The sequence below is a fragment of the Culex pipiens genome, chromosome 2, assembly GCF_016801865.2.
Source record: "Culex pipiens pallens isolate TS chromosome 2, TS_CPP_V2, whole genome shotgun sequence".
NCBI classification, from domain to species: Eukaryota; Metazoa; Arthropoda; class Insecta; order Diptera; family Culicidae; genus Culex; species Culex pipiens.
In genome coordinates, this window is record NC_068938.1 from 177,351,925 (window position 1) to 177,371,507 (window position 19,583).

General features: G+C 36.2%; 4 protein-coding genes across 4 annotated transcripts in view; 3 read left to right on the forward strand and 1 right to left on the reverse strand.

Annotated features, from left to right (window-relative positions):
* Window positions 1-19,583, forward strand: part of LOC120423917 (MOXD1 homolog 2-like) — a 395,154-nt gene that overhangs the window by 274,854 nt on the left and 100,717 nt on the right.
* On the reverse strand, window positions 9,617-10,215 carry LOC120423920 (C-type lectin domain family 18 member C-like). Its single transcript, XM_039587903.2, has one exon. The coding sequence runs from the start codon at window positions 10,193-10,195 to the stop codon at window positions 9,680-9,682; it is 516 nt and encodes a 171-aa protein (XP_039443837.1). The 5' UTR covers window positions 10,196-10,215; the 3' UTR covers window positions 9,617-9,679.
* LOC120423918 (perlucin-like) lies at window positions 11,090-11,827 on the forward strand. The gene has a single exon (XM_039587899.2). It carries the CDS (start codon window positions 11,120-11,122, stop codon window positions 11,729-11,731), a length of 612 nt encoding a protein of 203 aa, XP_039443833.1. The 5' UTR covers window positions 11,090-11,119; the 3' UTR covers window positions 11,732-11,827.
* On the forward strand, window positions 11,988-12,635 carry LOC120423919 (perlucin-like). Its single transcript, XM_039587902.1, has one exon. The coding sequence runs from the start codon at window positions 12,003-12,005 to the stop codon at window positions 12,552-12,554; it is 552 nt and encodes a 183-aa protein (XP_039443836.1). The 5' UTR covers window positions 11,988-12,002; the 3' UTR covers window positions 12,555-12,635.

The window sequence follows — 19,583 nt, forward strand, 5'->3', positions numbered from 1 at the left end:
TGGAAGGGCACTGTAAGGAAAAGTTGTAGAATTTATGTAAAGAAGATTTTAGTAAACTAGCGTTAAAATCAAGATCATGATTATTACTCTTTTCGCCTAATCCTTTATACAGTCACGTGAAATGTAATTTTGCAACATTTTTCATGAATCATAACGATATCATTTTAAAATATACTTGCTTCAACCAAACCACTGATTGATGCCTCCCTAAATGCATGCAAAAAGACTATCAAAAAGCTTTGACTTTTAGTTTGCAAATACATCCGCTAAAGCTGATCAACGACATCAGCCCGGAAATTTTGAGAATCACCTAAGGAATCATTATTTTTTGAATCAATTAAAATTATTGTAAACAATTTTTTTGAAAATTCACCAAGCTTGATGATTTGCAAAAGAAACTTATGAGAACTCAAGACGGATCAAATTATACTAATCCAGGGAAAACATTTTTTAGGAAACTCTTAGATTCTAACCTAATCAATTCCATATCTCGTAAACTAAAAGGGAGGTCAAATGGTTTCTATCGTGCCATATTCTGAAAACTTATGTTAAAATATGTGTGTCCAGTGAAAATTAAGCAACAATTATTTATTTGCGCAATACACTATGAAAACAAAAATCTTCGATTCTTTGTCCATTTTCTCAGAAAAGAGTTCTGGATGAACCTTCTACTATTATTGAATCTTTTTTTATGGTATCAACAGGTCCCCCAAATTTGATCATGATCACAAAATGTGAATTGAAATAAAATTGAATTTTTAAGCAAATATTTACAAAACTAGAGTTTGGTTTGAAAAAAAGGAATCCAATTGATTACAGAACATTTTCAAAAAAACTCTTGAAATTTTGGTTGTTTAATTTTGCATCAGTTTTGACTTTATTGAAGTTTTGGACATGAGCTTATGAAATATTTTGATTTCATGTTCACATATGTTTTTGAAATCCTCATTTAAAGATAGATGTTATATATCGAAAAGTAACAATTTTCAATATTTTTTTTTTGTTTTGAACGGTGAATCAACTTAACACATGGACATAAAATTACATTTAAAAGGCGTTTTTCGAAATTGCAAAAAATGTTGTAAGCAACTCGTTGCAACACTTGATTTTTTAAGACTCAGGCTGAAAATATCTTCTTTTTGCCACTTATTACATAAACTTCTTTTTTTGCATTTCCGTCGTAAAACTACTTACTTTTCCTGTCATTCTTGAACGACGAAATAGCCTACTTTTCTGTGCCAAAAATAACAGAATCGAATAGCAACACTTTTCAAAATAAATGCTAAAAAGTTCTACTTTTCAGCACTCATATGGGTGCTGAAAAGTTGAACACTTTTAACATTTTTTTTATTTAAACGATTTATTGACAAAATACATGAAAATTTGACATAAAATTTCACTCAGTGTGTGTTTTTTGGAATTGCAAAAAATGTTGTATGGAACTCGTTGCAAAACTTGATTTTTTCAGCACTCTTCGTATTTATCCAACTCGGTGAACCTCGTTGGGTAAATGTACGACTCGTGCTGAAAAAATCCTCTTTTTGCAACTTGTTGCATAAACTACTATTTTAATATTTGTATAAATATTGAAATAATAAAGACAATGAATATCGAAATCCGGACCCTTTTATTTAAAAATCTATTTGAATTAAACATTTATTATTTCAATAGTTGAACTGATTTTTTTTCTGATTTTTGGGTTTTCTGCATTTTTTATAAAATGATGAATTTAAAATAAAGTTGAATGGTTGAAGTAGAAAACGTTTTTCTTTGGAATTTTAGATTGTTATCATACTTTTTTTATTCATGAAAATATTAGTAAGACTTAATTTAGCAAGAAAATTTGCTTAGCACTATACTTGACAATGTATGCACTATTTGATGGAAATATTTTTTTTCGGCAATTCCGTCTTGAAACTTCTTACGTTTCCTGTCATTCTCGAGTGACGAAACGGCCTACTTTTCTCTACCAAAAATAACAGAATAGATAATTAACACCTTTCAATACCATTGCTGAAAAGATCTACTCTTCTGTACTGAAATGGGTGCTGAAAAGTTGATTTCTTCAGCACTGGTATCGAAAAGTAACTTTCTGTAATATTATTTTTTTGATGTATGACTTTACTTAAAACATCTATGTTCGACGTTTGACATAAAATCCCAAGTAACATTTTTTTCCAGGAGTTCTACAAGAGCTCTTCAAGATAGCTACAGCATAGCAGTTTGGACCGCGGTAGGATAAAATTCTCTTCAAAACTTCTTCAGGAGTTTGGAAGAGTACTTGAAGAGAGTTTTATCCTACCGCGGTCCAAACTGCTATGCTGTAGCTATCTTGAAGAGCTCTTGTAGAACTCCTGGAAAAAAATGTTACTTGGGATTGCATAAAGATTTTTTTCCGAATTACAAGTAATGTTGAAAGCATATCCTTGCAAAACTTATTTATCGTTATATTTATTTCATTTGGGTAATTCTCTACCAACTCACAAAAAATCGGGAAAAGTTGCCCCGACCCCTCTTCAATTTGCGCCAAACTTTGTCCTAAGTTGTAACTTTTGTCTCTGATCACGAATCCAAGGTCCATTTTTTGACTAATGAGAATTTTTATTCAAGCTTTATAAAAATTTTAGTGAATGATAATTGTTTGAATGTCAGTTTACAAAGTACCGATATTTCAAATTTTGGCATTAATTCACATATGAATATTGAAACTTTCAATTTAAAAGGAAAGTTTTGTAATTGCCCTTATTTTTTTAAAAAACAAAAATTCTAATTTGTTCATTAAAAACAAATCTTTTGTTTTGGATTTTGAACCGATTCCAACTATCAATCCGTGGTTTTTCAAAACTGAATTTGATCTTTTCACTGTGCCATCCCAACTGATGAGCGAAAGTTACTTCCCTTCTTCACTAAGCCTCCCCTCTCAAGATCACCCTTCTGCGTCATCATCAATCAGCAGGGCTGGCTGGGCGCCCAAACGAGAGTTGATAGATAGTAAAATCGATTTTAATTACCCCAAAAACAGTAGTGAAAACCACGGCATCGTCATACGGACTTGGTTGGTGTCGTCGGTGGTTATGAAAAGCAGCAGCACCACCACCACATCAGACGCAGCGCGGAAGCGGAGCTTGTGTGTTGACGATTTGACTTAAATTTTCCCGGAGCTTGTTGGCGAAATTTTGACGATGTGAAAATGAAAGCTCTCGGAAGGGATGTTGTCATTAACGTCTGATGGAAAGTTTGTGTTTTTTGTGTAAAGAAAGTGTTTTGAAGTTGACACAATTTGAAGTTTGTTGTTTAAGATCTCATCAATCTAGCAATCAATTTCACCCTCAATATATTCATCATTTCTTCATCACTGCCTCTCTACATAACTGAACAAGCGAAAATAATAATGAACTTCGTTCTACCGTTCAGTCCATGAAACGTCCAAAAAAAGAGAGAAATTTCCCCAATTTGACAGATCATTCCACGCAACACAAAAAAAAAACAACACAAATAAAATACAGTTAAAAAACTGTCCAGTCACGTCCAAAAATTGACTTTCGCCTATCGAATGATGATCTACGACTCTTTTCATTTTCGCTTTCTTCCCCCCAAAACTGCGTCCCCTTAGTCTGACAGCCAGTTGCAACCGACCTTATTCATCGGAATCATCATCGGAGCGCCGCCATCAAAAGAGTCGGACACGGCGATTGTGTGATTGAAGATGAACGTCGTCGTCTTCAAAGTCGTCGTGGTTTCCTTCCGGTTCTCAAGAGGGTGACAATAATGGAGAGTCGTTTTTCCAATTGAATTTCCTTTCAAAAGGTGGTTGCGGGGAGGGGGAGGGGAATTTTTGACAAAACGTGACGCTACGCAGTTTTTGCGATGAGTTGGAACTAGATAAGAGCCTTAGTTAAAGGTTTTGGAGCAAGTGCGTAACGGAAAGTTAGACGAACTGTTCTGGGAGCGGTTTTCCATTCAGAAAAGTTAGCCAAATGGAACGAAGTTCAATCATTTAGCTGAGCCTTTACTGACTAGAAAGAGGAAGTAAAAATTTCAGAAGTGAAAGTTGAGTTCTGCAAGATGAAAAGTTGGTTTCTAATTTACCCAAATGAAAGTGAAGAAATGTTGCAACTTTTCCGGAAGAAGTCCATTCGCAATGAAACTGGAAAGTTTCTCAGAAAGAAAACCCTTTTTACGTATTCAAAAGATACATTCTAAGGAACACGACTTGGTAATTATTGATAAGGAAGGGCAATCCAACTTGTATAACCCTTTTCATTTGGATTTGTGGCTTCGGATGTGGTTATGAAGTGGGTTGAATTCGCTTGAAGTTCAAAAGGTCTCAAACAAGATTTAATTATTAAGATTGAGTCAAGAACCGTAATGAAACCTAAAATTGATGAACTTAATCCTCGTATAAAATCCCTTTCTACGTCCCACCTACGCAGTTATCAACATCAAACCAGCTAGCAGATAAAAATCGATATTAATCTCAACCCCTTTTTTGCTCTATCTCGCTTTACAGGTAAGCTCAGAAACCAGGCCACCAGGCAGACCTTTGAACTGGGAGTTCCGACAGGGCGACGAACGAAGTTTCACCCCTTCTGGCTATATGGGTGGGGGATGCATCCGTTGCAGCCCTACTTGCACCAGGATTCGACAGGTGACAGCAGAGCAGAGTATTGTACCGGTATACCTGGCCCGGGGACGTGGCTAAGGAAGTCAAAGAGTCGTTGTCATCACCGAGGTGGAGGTTTGTGTGGAGGGCATGGTGGGAACGATGATTATTTAGTGGATTTTTTTAATTCAAATAAATTTAAATTTTTGTTAAATTCCAAAATCACGAGGAATGTTTAGTTACATGATCATTACTTTTACAGTTTTCCGCTATTCAAACAGCAGTGAGCTTTTTGATACTTTGAAAAAGTCACTATTTATGAAAGCTGCTTCTCATGATCAAAATTCTGATAAGCCGATGATAGAAATGGGCCGAGAAAGGGTATATTTTCCCAATATGAAACATCAATCTTAACACTCAATCGAAACTAAATTGAAATTTTTATAAGCAGCGGGATACAACACTTCCAATTGTGGTGAACCTTTCAACTGAGATCAATTCATAAACTTTTACATGATGCTTTTTTTAGTCTGCTGCCTCAAAAAGAATGTTAGTTAGAAACACGTTGATTGTGAATGAATTTAATTTTTTTAGCAACAATACTTTTAGCCGTGTTATTAATTTCTTCAAAAGATTTTTTTTTGCGTCATTTTTTGGGCATGTAATTTTTTTAAAATCTGAATCTTGAAAATAGATTTTCTGATTTGCTTGATGTCTTCATCAATGTTATAAGCTACGATTATATTTTTTCAGAAATAGGTGGGTTCATTATAAACATTCTAATTCTTTTATTTGACTTTTTCATCTATACAAGTCAATGCTTCAAAATACGTTTTTTTAATTTTCATAATATTTTGGTATTTTTAAGGGAATTAAAAATTAATTGCACATCATTAAGGCTACTGTTTAGAATGGTGCAAATCTGGTATCTGAGAAATGCGTTTTACAAAATGTTTGAATTTTGGGAAAATTCTAAAATTAACTTAAACGGAATTTGAAATGTCATTTTAAAATACGAAATCTCAACTTGAAATTAAAAATGACTGTACACGTTTCGGAAAATTGTTATTTAAAGTTGATTTTTTTTTCGTTTCTTAATATTGTTTTAATTTTTAAAATAACTTTATGAAAGAAATCATACCTGCAAAAAAATGTGTACAACAAATTTCCTACAATTTCCGCTTTCAGATTTTCACGATAGGATTGCTGGTTGCTGAGATACAGCTTCTTTTTTTTTTTGAAAAAAGAATGAGTTTTTCCAAGTGTTATTGGTAATATTTGTTTAAATGTTAAAAATTAAACTCTTGTGAGATTTCCTGCTCTTTTCTCTAAGAATAATTTCAGATTTTCAGCTTCAAGAGTTACCATTTTTAAAGGCAGGAAATTTCTAATTTTTATAATTGTAATTTTCTATGTACACCATGTTTTTTAAAAGATCCTCGATTAACGTAACATTTTTGAAGTCATGACTTAAAAAAAGAATGTCCATGACTTAAATCGAGAATATGACTTAAATTAAGAATCTTTTGGAATTCGTAATTTTTCGGAGAGTTTTCAAAATGTATCAATTGTATGTTATTTAGTTATGATATTGAAACATGTAAGCATAGTTTTGGAACATCTGGGATGTTCTAGTCCATCCGAAACTTCCGGAAATTTTGAGCAAGAGGTTTACCAAAGAAACAAGTCGAAACTTCAAGCTATTGACTACGGATCCTACCCAGACTACTTTAGTCAATGTGGTAGACTGCAGTGCATTGTTGTAAGAATTTATTGGGTTGAGCTGGGTCATCCAAGGACCCTAGAGTTGAATCTACCGCCGTAACAAGCAAAAGGTCGACGGGTTTTGAACCCGAAACATACCCGCATAGCTTCAGAGAGTATGGTGGACTACTTTGCTGGAGTGTTGGGATGTGTTTGGATGTCCTGGGTCATCCAAGGACTCCCCGGAGTTAAGATCTGTGACTCTACCGCCGTAACAAGCCGTTAAAAGATATTCTTCTAATCTGAACAAAGAAGCTTGTTTGCATCAATGGTTTGCCCTTAGTAGTCTCTTTACAATTTTTAGCGATATTCATCCAAAATTCAAGTATGTATCTTTAAAAGAAATTTCAATCAACAAAAAAGTTTCACTTAAATATTTATTTCTAAATTTACATTTTGCACTTAAAGTTGAATTTCGGAAATTCGTATTTGTAGATTACCGAGATGTATTTTTTGGAAATTCAAGCAAAACAATTTTCAATTCAATTCAATTCAATAGTGTTTTTATTAGAATTTAACTGTTCTGCTCCAGGATGTTACATTTGCAATTCAGAGATTTGGAGAACCTTTCAACTGAGATCAATTCATAAGCCTTTGCAGGGAGGATACATATTTCTACGTTTAGATTTTGCTAACTGGGTGTTCTTTTAGGGAAAATAATTTTTGAGAAAAAACCCTAGATCTAGGGCAAAACAATTTATTTCATGGTTTTCATGTAAAATCAAAATTTTGCAATCGAAAAAATACTCTTATTTTTTTAGAGTTGTAGCATTTGAAAATGAATTGTGAAAAAACAAAAACATTATCATTATATTTTTTGCAAATGTTTTTTAAAAGTTTTTGTTACTTTGCTCTGGTTGAAATTAAAGGGAGGGGGGCATATTCTCAATATAAAACAAAAATTCCAACGAAAAAAAAAACTTTTATGGTTTGTTGAAAAATCACAAGAAATCAAGAAAATTTTGAATCAACACAAACATCCTCAAACGAATATTTGACTTTAAAAAAAACTTAAATTAGCATTTAAACTTTGAAGTTTTTATTAAAATTTTTCATTTTTCCCCTTGATTATTGGGCCGTTTTTTTACAAAAAAAAAAAAAACTTTTAAAAATATTTGTATCAGCCTAAAAAGTTGACATTATCATTTTTTATGAATATTCCTATCAACCAATTACCTAAAATTGCATTTTTGTTCATACGGAAGCCTTCCCGAAAGTGAACTAAACATTATGTGAGTCTTTATGTTGAATTCCTTCAATGTCACAAGTTATCATGATCTTTAAGCTAAAATGTGTAATCTCAAATGTATTTCGAACTAACTGAGGACAGAGGGTGATGATTCTTTTTTGAATATGCACATGAATGTCAAGTTAAAATCGTTTGAATTTAATTTTCATATGCATTAATTAGATGTCCTTTGCTCACGTTTTTGTAAATAATGATCGGTAAAACAATTTGACATTGTGATTAGGTGAACATTTTTTTAAGAATATTTTTAGGTCAATTTCTTACAAATATCTTTTGCTTCGTGCACTTTTACTTACGTATACGTTATACGTTATAACGTTTTCTGTACTGTACCGATTGTTTCCTTACCATACGGATTTTCGACCCTCCTCGCGGATTTTTAACAGGTTGGATTTTTTTCTTATTGAAAATTAAATTGCTTTTTTTATTTGTGCAAAGCTTTTGCTAATTAGAAAATTTTGTTAAACTGTCAGTTTGATTTCAAAAGGATTATTTGGATAAAAATTTCTGGATTTGCTTTAGTTAACAGTTGATTTTCAATATTTGTTCTATTCAAAATCCTTATAAAATAAAAAAATGAGATCCAAAGGCTGTCTTAAGCTTGTGAAGCCTGTGAATATCGGAAATAACAAATGTTCTTGTACACTCAGAGCGGTATTTTTCGTAACAGCAAACTTGCCATTTTGTAAACTTTTAAACATTAAAAAAATGGAAGACCATAAAGATTTGATTCAGCAAAGCTCTGTACATTTTGAGAATGTTTTTAAAACGTTCCCATATTCAAAATTTGTCTAAATAGTTCCTTAACAGTTTTTGTTTTGTTATTACATGGGGTCATATCGGCAAAGTGTTCGGATTTTTGTTTGCAATAAATTCAAAAATATTGAGCTAAAACATTCAACGCCCATGCCCCTTTCGCTTATCGCCTGACAGGATTGCGTTCGCACAGCTGCACCCCACTGAAGATGAAGAAGGAAGTTAAGCATGAACCCAGCTCAGCTCACCTTGCAAGCGGCACGAGGTTACAGGGCACAGTTTGGCACCAAATCTAGGTCATACCAGAGTTGGTTTCCTTTTCCTCCTGCACATTCCGGGGGGTTTCCCCTAGTCAAAGGTAAAAAACGTAAAAAATCCAGCATGTGCATTTCCCACCCACACTAAAGCACGTTTGCGCTGATAACTCTTTTATTCACTTCCAAGTCCCCTCCTAATTTTGAGGGCGAGCTTTTAATCGTTCCCCGGAAAGCTCTCCGCCAGCTGCCGTTTTGCGATTAGAAAGCTCGGCGCCAGAAAGCGGACCAACCTTAACTGCTCACTTTGCAGCTCTGCAACCTTGCGGGCGCATTTTCCCCGGGACAAGTCCAAGTCTTTATCGAGCTACTGTTCAACTGTGTGCATTTAAACAGCCTTTAAAGGTGGCTCTTTTTTTTTTCGTGTGGGCTCGTATTTCACACAGACAACGTCACCACACACACACAGGGAGTTACAGACAGACAGAGGGAAAAAGGGGGGAGGGGGCAGTAAAAGGATCAGCCGAACGGTTCACTTAGGAAAATTGCTCCGAGGGAAGCCATAAAAAAGTAGCAACCGTGAGATTTAGGATTTAGGAAAATTTATTGCATTTTCGCAACTGTTTTGTGGAGCGAGTGGAAGGAGGGGGAAGGAAAAGGAAGCTTGGGAAAGGGATTGAGAGGGAAAACCTGAGCGCACAGCATGAAGACAGGAAGGAAGGAAGGATGACACTGTTTGGGTGGGGTGGGTTGCAGAACCAGGTCACCAACCATGGCCGTCAACCGCAAGGGTACACGGCGAATGAACGACGACGACGACGACGACTAGAAAAGTGGAAAATAAACGGGTCGTGGTCGGCGAACGTTTGACTTAAAGCGCTTATTTTAAATTATCGATTGTGTTTTGTTTTCTTTATGGTACGCTGAAAATACCTGCATGAGCTGCAGTTGACTTGTTTAAAAAGTTGAAATGAGTCAAAAAACATTAAATACATTTTTTTAAATATTTTGCATTTGTTTTTTAATCATAAAACAGCAATTTCTTCAAATTCATCAACAATCACACTTGTCCAGCTCGCAGATGTACCTGATTTTGCTTTCACAGTCCACATTGCTCCACTGCGTTCCACCTGCACCTCCCGCCACCAAGCAGTGCCCAGTTCCACTCAAGTTGTCCGGTTCTCCCGCGGCAAAGTTCGTATAACCGACCCGCCCGTCAATCCGCTTGTTACCGGTGATCCACACGAAGCTTCCCGGCTTGCCGAGATCCGTTCCGGCGATCCACCACGGTCCCCGCTGGTTGATGTCCTCCTGAGCAATAGCCACCATCAGTTTGACGTCATCCAGCGCCGAATGGACCGAGGCCAGCCGGAGTCCGTGCGCTCGGCACTTGTGCCAGGCCTCGAAGAAGGTCACCGGTTCGTCGTTGTAGACAAAGTAGCGCTGGTACGAGTTGGCGAAGCCGGCTCGGGACGAGATGTCCAGTGTGGAGTTCTTGGCGGCAGAGCTGGACGCGGCCAGAACTACCAGAGCTAGAGCCAGAACTGATGAAACTGCTTGGAAAGTCATTTTGAGGGTACTGAATGTTGCTTGGACGATCCGGACATTTTATAGTCGTATTTGTTGACAGAATTGAAGCTCTGCTCAAGTATCAGAGCTATACTTGATTTACCGGCACACTTCTTGAATCAATCAGTACTTAAATCGGATGTGACCAATTGAAAGTGCACTTCAGAAATGAAGGGCTCTTATCTAGCAAAGTTGAATCTCTAAAGATGTTTGAAGTGTGTATAAACCACTTATAAATCAAATGATTTTTAATTATGTAACTTATTTTTTTAGTTTGATGAAGATCATTTCTAAATTCTAACTTCCAAATCTAACGCAAAATTCCAAAACAATATCTAGATAGAAGACTATTCAAACGCTGAAAAAGTGTAAAACAATTCAGCGCTCATCATAAATTTGTATTTATTCTTCATGATATCCTCACCAACTTTACACAACTTCCCTCATCATATCTCTAGCCGGTTCGTTAACTTCGCGAAAATTACTTTGTTTTGATGTTTTTTTTCCCTTTGCACAATTGAATTGATGACATTTCAGTTGTCTCTTTCATCTTTCCCCTCATTACGCCTGTTGTGCATGTTTTGTGAGTTTTTTTTGCGTTGAGTTTTCAAACTACCCAGACAGACAGAGCCTTGTTGATTCTCGCGTGGACATGGATGAAAAATGTTCCATCCTCATTGAAACTGCTAATGAAAGTTCAGACTGACTGGAAAACTAAGCTTGAAATCTTTTTTTTTAGTCCAGAATTGTGCCACTTTCAGATGTTCATGTCTTGCCTTAAGTGCAATAATCGGTAAATTATTATTTGTCTACCAGTCTCGCTGATAAAATTGTAACGCTCTTCCCACTTTACGTAATCTGAACCCATTCTGCGTACTATAAATTGCTCAGACTCGCTCCCAGATCTTCATCAGTTCATCCAAGATGTCTCCCAAACTCGCTCTCGCAACGGTGATCCTAGCCATCTCACTGGCCACCTCCTACTCAGCTGTTCCAATCCAAAACGGAACATCGGCGGTTACACCACTACCGGTCAGGGTCAACACTCCGTACTTCCGGGTCAACACTCCGTACTTCCGGGTCAACACTCCGTACTTCCGGGTTAACACTCCGTACTTCCGGGCAGCCCAGTTCCCCAACCAGCGGTACTTCGTCTTCAACAACCGGCAGGTGACCTTCTTCGAGGCTTGGCACCAGTGTGCTTCGATCGGACTGCGGCTGGCCTCGGTCAACTCGGCGGAAGATGACGCCGCTCTGAAGTTGGCCCTCCGTGCCGCGGACTCGAACGAGGTTGGGCCGTGGTGGATCGCCGGAACGGATCTGGGCAAGACGGGATACTTTGTGTGGATTACGACGATGAAACCGCTGGGATACCGAACGGGCTATTCGAACTTTGCTCCCGGTCAACCGGATAATGCCAACGGTGTGGAACACTGCGTTGAAGCGGGATGGCGCAGCGGAACAACCTGGAACGATAGGAACTGTGACGCAAAGCGTCGGTACGTGTGTGAGACGTACACTTCGGAGAATTGTTAAAAGGTTGAGCTTCGCAATTTCAAACGGTTTCCATTTCATATAAATATTCTTGTACTCAGCAATTGAAAATAAATTTTCAAATTTTGTATGCCAGAATTCGAGAAGGATCTAAAGAACCGCATTGGACATCAGTCATCACCATAAAATGAAAGAATTTTGAATTATGAATCAATATTTACTATCTAGTCTGGTTGATTATCATACTACGTAGTCACTTTCAAAGTACTATAAATTGATCCACTCAAACGAGCTTCTCACCAGTGCATCCGAGATGACTTCCAAAGCAACTCTGCTAACCGTTGCTCTGGCCACCTATCTGACAACCTCCCATTCGGCCATTCCGCTTCACAACGAAACATCGCCAACCCCCAAACAACCCGGTCTCGCCACCACTCTCTACCTCAGGGCCGGTTTCCATCCGCCCGAGCAGCGATACTTCGTGTTCAACAGCCGAGAGGTGGACTTCTTCCAGGCGTGGCACCTGTGCGCTTCGATCGGACTGCGGCTGGCCTCGGTCAACACGGCGGAAGATGACGCCGCACTGAAGTTGGCTCTCCGCGCCGCGGACTCGAACCAGATCGGACCGTGGTGGATCGCCGGAACGGACATGGGCAAGCACGGACACTTTCTGTGGATCACCACGGCCAGGCCGCTGGGATACCGGACCGGGTATACGAACTTTGCTCCAGGTCAACCGGACAATACCGCAGGTAGAGAGCACTGCGTTGAAGCAGGGTACCCTAGCGGAACTCTCTGGAACGATAGGAGCTGTGACGTTAGGCGAAGGTATGTTTGTGAAGCGGTCACCTCTGAGTTTTGCTGAACATTTTGAATCTCTATCTAAACTCTTTTGTTTAAATTATATAATTTTGCAACATTAAAACCGACTGACATGTATTTAAAATTCAAATGGATTTCATTCTGGCTTTCACTTTCCCCATTCTGCACATCTCTCGGAATTATTTGCACGCAAATGCTGACTTTCATTGCGCACCATAAAAAAGCTGGCATCAAAGGGATGCTGTTTTTTTGTTGCTGTTGTGCCTTCTACTATTCATTTCATCTAGAATCCTTCAAACTGTAACATGTACGTGGGGCATGCATGGAATGCTTTAAAACGCGATGTGATGACGATGATATGGCTTTTTTTTGAGCATGCTACGGTAGCCTGTCCCATTTTGAGGTCATGTCGAGGAATTTCAGGTGCTCACTTCTTAAATGATAGATTATGATGTTAGGAACAATGTTTTCTTAGACAAGAAAAAATAATAAAATACTTTCTCGCACCCCCTAGTCGATTTACTGAAAAAAGTCACTTTTTTGAACAAATTTTCTAAAATCGCTTGGAATCAATACAAAAACTGTTTCGATCTGGTGTGTATTATCTTCAAACGATAGGTTTTTGTCCATAGATTAAGATGCACTATCAGTATTGGACCAAAATTTAAGTTTTTGGACTCTCCCAGGTGGATTTGTGTCGAAAAAATCGCATTTTTTCGAAACTTTTTTCAGAAATGCTTATTTAATTTAGGGTAGCCTATTTTTCCCAGTGAAACCAATACATGCAGCTTGTAGGAAATTTCATGGCGAAAATTTTTCCCTCTGAGAAAATGCAATTTCGACACTCCAGAGCCGAGATATTTGAGTTTTAGTGAGGAAAAAAGTGCCAATTTTCAAAATTTCTCAGAATTCAGAAGCAAGGCCTACTAATTACACGATGTAGCAAGCATATGTCTCAAAGGTCAGGGTATGCTTTTTTATAGTAATTTTGGCTGCTGAATCCGAATCTGAAATCAAATTTTGTGTAAATAGTGATGTTTTGGAGCTACACCCTTTTGGAATGTTATTTGCGTGTTTAAGAGGCAGTTTTTGTAAATATTGCTCGGTTTGTTCTAGAGGTCGTATCGAGGTGCTCCGATTTGGATGAAACTTTCAGCGTTTGTTTGTCTATACATGAGATGAACTCATGCCAAATATGAGCCCTCTACGACAAAGGGAAGTGGGGTAAAAGGGGCATTGAAGTTTAAGGTCCAAAAAAAATAAAAAATCTTAAAATTGCTCGCATTTTAGTAAAACTCCATCAATTCCAACTCTCTTAGATGCATTCGAAAGGTCTTTTGAAGCACTTCAAAATGAGCCATAGACATCCAAGATTGGCATTGAAGTTTGAGTTTTCCGAGGATTTCGAATATGACAAAAGTGAGACTAAAAAGTGCCGCTATGCTTGCAGGACAATAACTAATGTTGTAAAATGTTTGTTATAGAAAAATCCAAAAACTATGAGAAAAACTGTGATTGGCCAAAAAGTTATTACCGTAGGCTTATAGTCCATGAAATTCCCTAACTTTTGAACTAAAAGAGTATGGGTATTGGAGGCTGTTGCAAAAAAATATTGATTAAAAAAAACATTTTTAACAGTAATTTGCAAAAGCTATGCGAAAAAGTTCAACCAATCCTGGATGTCTATAGCTCATTTTGAAGTGCTTCAAAAGACCTTTCGAAGGCATCTAAGAGAGTTGGAATTGATGGAGTTTTACTAAAATGCGAGCAATTTTAAGATTTTTTATATTTTTTGGACCTCAAATTTCAATGCCCCTTTTACCCCACTTCCCTTTGTCGTAGAGGGCTCATATTTGGCATGAGTTCATCTCATGTATAGACAAACAAACGCTGAAAGTTTCATCCAAATCGGAGCACCTCGATACGACCTCTAGAACAAACCGAGCAATATTTACAAAAACTGCCTCTTAAACACGCAAATAACACTCCAAAAGGGTGTAGCTCCAAAACATCACTATTTACACAAAATTTGATTTCAGATTCGGATTCAGCGGCCAAAATTACTATAAAAAAGCATACCCTGACCTTTGAGACATATGCTTGCTACATCGTGTAATTAGTAGGCCTTGCTTCTGAATTCTGAGAAATTTTGAAAATTGGCACTTTTTTCCTCACTAAAACTCAAATATCTCGGCTCTGGAGTGTCGAAATTGCATTTTCTCAGAGGGAAAAATTTTCGCCATGAAATTTCCTACAAGCTGCATGTATTGGTTTCACTGGGAAAAATAGGCTACCCTAAATTAAATAAGCATTTCTGAAAAAAGTTTCGAAAAAATGCGATTTTTTCGACACAAATCCACCTGGGAGAGTCCAAAAACTTAAATTTTGGTCCAATACTGATAGTGCATCTTAATCTATGGACAAAAACCTATCGTTTGAAGATAATACACACCAGATCGAAACAGTTTTTGTATTGATTCCAAGCGATTTTAGAAAATTTGTTCAAAAAAGTGACTTTTTTCAGTAAATCGACTAGGGGGTGCGAGAAAGTATTTTATTATTTTTTTCTTGTCTAAGAAAACATTGTTCCTAACATCATAATCTATCATTTAAGAAGTGAGCACCTGAAATTCCTCGACATGACCTCAAAATGGGACAGGCTAATGCTACGGTAGTTGAAAGAGTTTTATTACTTGTTTGGCAGTCGTGCCAGATTTTGCAATAAATGTCGAGCAAAAATTGCAACAACTAGTTTTAATGCTTTTATATTTGAAAATCTGAAGTTATATACCATTGTTTATTATTATTTCATGACCATTGTATTTTTTGTGATAATATTGGTTGAAAACATAAATTTTATTGATATTTAGGGAAATAGAATGTAATTCCATCACATTGTTGGCATATCAGCTCGTTGGAGTTCAATAACATGGAAGAGTTTTCAATTTAAATCAAGTAATAAACAGTTCAAAATGAAAACCAGAATCAAGTATCATTTAAAAGTTTTGCAAAATAAGTTGTTTAAATAGTTAAAAATGTGCTTTTTATTCAATGAAAATTGTTTTAAATGCATTCAATTCAAGGTTGTTAATAGATAAAATTATAACCATAATGGTTATCGTCATCGTCGGGACGATAACGATCTACCTATTTCGTCATTTCGATAATTCTATCGGCGATAATCATATCGCCCGTATTGGACGATAGCTTTTTTTTGAATCTTTCAAAAATGAACTTATTTCAACCAAATATATTGTTAACAAAATACCGTATTTTTCGAAAGTACTCAAATTTTCATAATGGGTATCAAACGAAGCGAAATTGTGTATACTTATTCAATTAATTAGAGGTGTTTCTTGAAAATACTAAAATTTTCACAAAGTACCGTATTTTTCAAAAATACTCATTTTTTTTTAATTTGCAAAATGGGTATTGAACAAAGCGCATTTTTTAATGCTTTTTCACATCATTATAGTTTTTTTTTTTTGAAAAATACAATAAAGTTTAATAAAGTTTTTTTTCGAAAAAACTCAAATTTTCAAAATTTGCAATATGGGTACCAAACGAAGCTGAATTTGGTTTGCCTTTCCACAATATTAAAAGTTTTTTTTAGCAAAAACTAAAATTTTCGCAAAATAACGTATTTTTTCAAAATATTCCAATTTTCAAAATATGGGTATCGAACAAACAGAAATTTTGCATGTTTCAAACATGCATTCAAATTTTGTTTGCTTCATATAAAATTTTAATGCGTTTTATATAGTATTTTCAAAAAACCACATTTTGTGAAAACTTTAGTGATTTACAACAAAAATAATAAAATGAAAATGCATTCAAAATTTTGCTTCCTTTGCGAATTTTGGAAATTTGAGTATTTTTAACAAATAAAGTATAATTTGAAAATTTAAGTGGTTTAACAAAAAAAACGGTACTTAATCCACCTTTAGGTGGTTGGTGCCTTCCTCACATTCATAAAGTCAATATATTCAGTAAAAATAGCAACGTTCCCCCTTAACATATACCAATTCAACTTTATTACTCATTTCTTTTGATAGGGTTCGCAGACCTTCAATATTTCTGGCTCTTCGGCAAGGTCTGATAAAAAAACCTATTCAACGATAGTTCGCGTGGAATATTCAGACAATATTTTTATCAAAATAGCTGAGATCCGGCCTCCAAAAAGTGTATAAATAACACTTAAGTGCTAATAACTTTTGATAGGGTTCTCAGATCTTCAATGTTTGGGGCTCATTGGAAAGGTATTTTTAATACATTTCTGAAAATGTATAACATGATAGGTTTTCTTGCAAAAACCACCCTTTTTACAATCTTCCGGACATACGCCAACCTATGGGACCCCAAGATGGATCAAATGAGACTAATACGGTCAAAATCCGTTCATCCAGTCCGGAGATAATCGAGTGACAATTTTTTTGTCCACCCACCTACACACATCCACACAGGCATTTGCTCAGAACATGATTCTGAGTCGATATGTATACGTGAGGAAGGCAAAACTCTTTCCAAGTAACATTTTTTCCAGGAGTTCTACAAGAGCCCTTCAAGATAGCTACAGCATAGCAGTTTGAACCGCGGTAGGATAAAATTCTCTTCAAAACTTCTTCAGGAGTTTGGAAGAGTACTTGAAGAGAGTTTTATCCTACCGCGGTCCAAACTGCTATGCTGTAGCTATCTTGAAGAGCTCTTGTAGAACTCCTGGAAAAAAATGTTACTTGGGTTATAAACTGAAAATGGATATCAAATTTCGCTTCATTTGATACCCATATTGCAAATCATAAAAATTTTAGTTTTTTCGGAAAAAAGGTATTTTGTGAAATTTTTGTTACACAATAATAAAGTGAAAAGGCATACATCATTTCATTTCGTTTGATATCTCTAATATTTGCATAGGCTCAAGTATATGCGCAAAGTTACATTCAAAAGTGGATATCTAGCACTACAAAGTAAATAAAAAAAAAACTCTAACGTTTGACCCGTAAGTCCAAAATTAATTTTCCAAAAACGATAATGATTATTTTAAAGCTCTCAAAGTGCTCAGAATATTACTTATCCCAGAACTGCTATGTTCAAAAACGGATTTTTGAAGGTTCTATTGACTATTGACAAAAAATGCCCAGCAACTTTCTGGGATATAAAAAAACCCAAAAATATTCTTGGAAAGTTAGATTTAAAAACATCCTAATCGTGAACCACCCTAATTTTGAACTAAGCCAAATATTATCTCTTCCAATAAGCAACAACCTTTATAAAGACATTAATGCTCTTAAACTTCCAATTATTTTGGAAAATACGATTTGATTTTTTTTTTCTTGCATGTATCTATGAAAACATGGTCAATCTGAGTTATTAGTGATTTGGAAAATACCTTAAGTTCCCTACAAAAAACACAAATCTCATTACTCTTTTAGTTAAAAAACCATGAGCGGAATAGGCTTTGAAGTCATTTTTGTATTTTTTTTTATACAAAATGCATTTTTTTTCGATTGCAATACACGCCTACTAATTGAGCGTGCAGTTGTGTTATTTTTGTCACCAAATGTCTAACTTACGGACATTAAAGCGATTAATACGTATCTTTGTGAAAACCCCAAACAATTGAAGGGGTCGTTCCGCCCAACTGTCATGACAAATCAAAAAACGAACCCCGGATTCGTAACCAAAATCCAAAGGACTAAAGTATTACCAAAAGCTAAATTGGGTCTGAATATCTTTTTCCTATTCTGAATGAGTTGAAGGAGACTTACCCTTTTTGAAAATTGATATTTTATCCATGAAAGTGTAATTTGTATTTGAATAGTTTTTATATTATTTTCAAAATTGCACCGTTTCCTTAATAAATTGTTTTATAAAATCGCTAAAATATTTATTTCAATTAAAACGTTTCAAGTAAAGTCTCCCAATAATCAAGTCTGGTTGTGAAAAAAATTCTTTACCCTAGAAACATTATGAACTCCCCCCACTAAAGATACTACTTTGATTGCGTTCAAAACTGAATAAAAACACCCCCGCCCTTCCCCGTTCATAACCAACGCGCAAAAGTTGACAAAAAGTTAACACCATTTCTCATTTTAAATACTTTCCCAAAGTGCAATAACCATCCATCTCCCTGCACCTGTGTCATCTTTCCTTTGAGAATATAAAGAAAAGAAGTCGAGCTTTTTTTTTTGTTTAACGTTTTTCAAGCAGCCCAGCCCAGGAAAAACAGCCAGCAGCAGCACGGCAGAAATAAGCCAACATCAGCGAACTCATAAAAATGCTAAATCAGCTATCATCATCCTTCCACCCACCCACTTTGTAGGATGGTTTGCTGGTTGGGGCTCTTGAATTATATATTTTTTTTATTTTTTTTTTTAGGTTTTTTAGCTTAAATTTGTTTTTAAATAATAAATTTTAAATCAAAATTTTCATGGGTCAACAAAAGGACACTCCACCCTAGCAGAACTAAGTTGCTCCCCCCGGCATCCTTTACCGTCAGTGTCAGCGCGACGAGAGACAAAATTATTCCAGTTTTCCACGGCGGCCCGCCAGGACAAACTTTTCCGCCTTCTTGCGCTTGTTTTTCCTGGAAATGCGCTCCTCTTCGGAAAGATAGGGTGTAATTAAAAATTTTACTTTCATTTTAAGAGCGAGAGAAAGAGAATAGTTGGGAAAACTTTTGCTGAGTTCAACTCTTCTGCTGGCGGAAAAGTTGGTTTCCAAGGCCACAAAATCATGGTCGTGTGTTTTTCCTCCAAATTTAAGCATGGGGCAAGCAAGATTTAATCATTCGCCCCAGCTATTTTGGCTGCGGTGGTCGAGCGCGCTAATTGATGAAAATTGCCGAGGGGTGAAACAGCGTTTTTGCATGGTTTTTAGTTGATTTAAACGATAGTTTTTAGTCAGTTGTGCCAGCAAACTTTGCTGCGAGCTGTTTCTTTCAATAACAGATTTTCACGGCCACTAAATTGCAGTCGTTGGCCAAGCGCAAAATTACACCTAGTTTCTTCTAGAGTGTATGGGTCATTCCATCTCAACTGTGCACGAAAAAGTGCAAATTTGAAAATTACCCTCT

Excerpts from the sequence above, each read along its gene's own strand:
- LOC120423920 (XM_039587903.2), bottom strand. The coding sequence starts at position 10,195 with ATGACTTTCCAAGCAGTTTCATCAGTTCTGGCTCTAGCTCTGGTAGTT.
- LOC120423918 (XM_039587899.2), top strand. The coding sequence starts at position 11,120 with ATGTCTCCCAAACTCGCTCTCGCAACGGTGATCCTAGCCATCTCACTG.
- LOC120423919 (XM_039587902.1), top strand. The coding sequence starts at position 12,003 with ATGACTTCCAAAGCAACTCTGCTAACCGTTGCTCTGGCCACCTATCTG.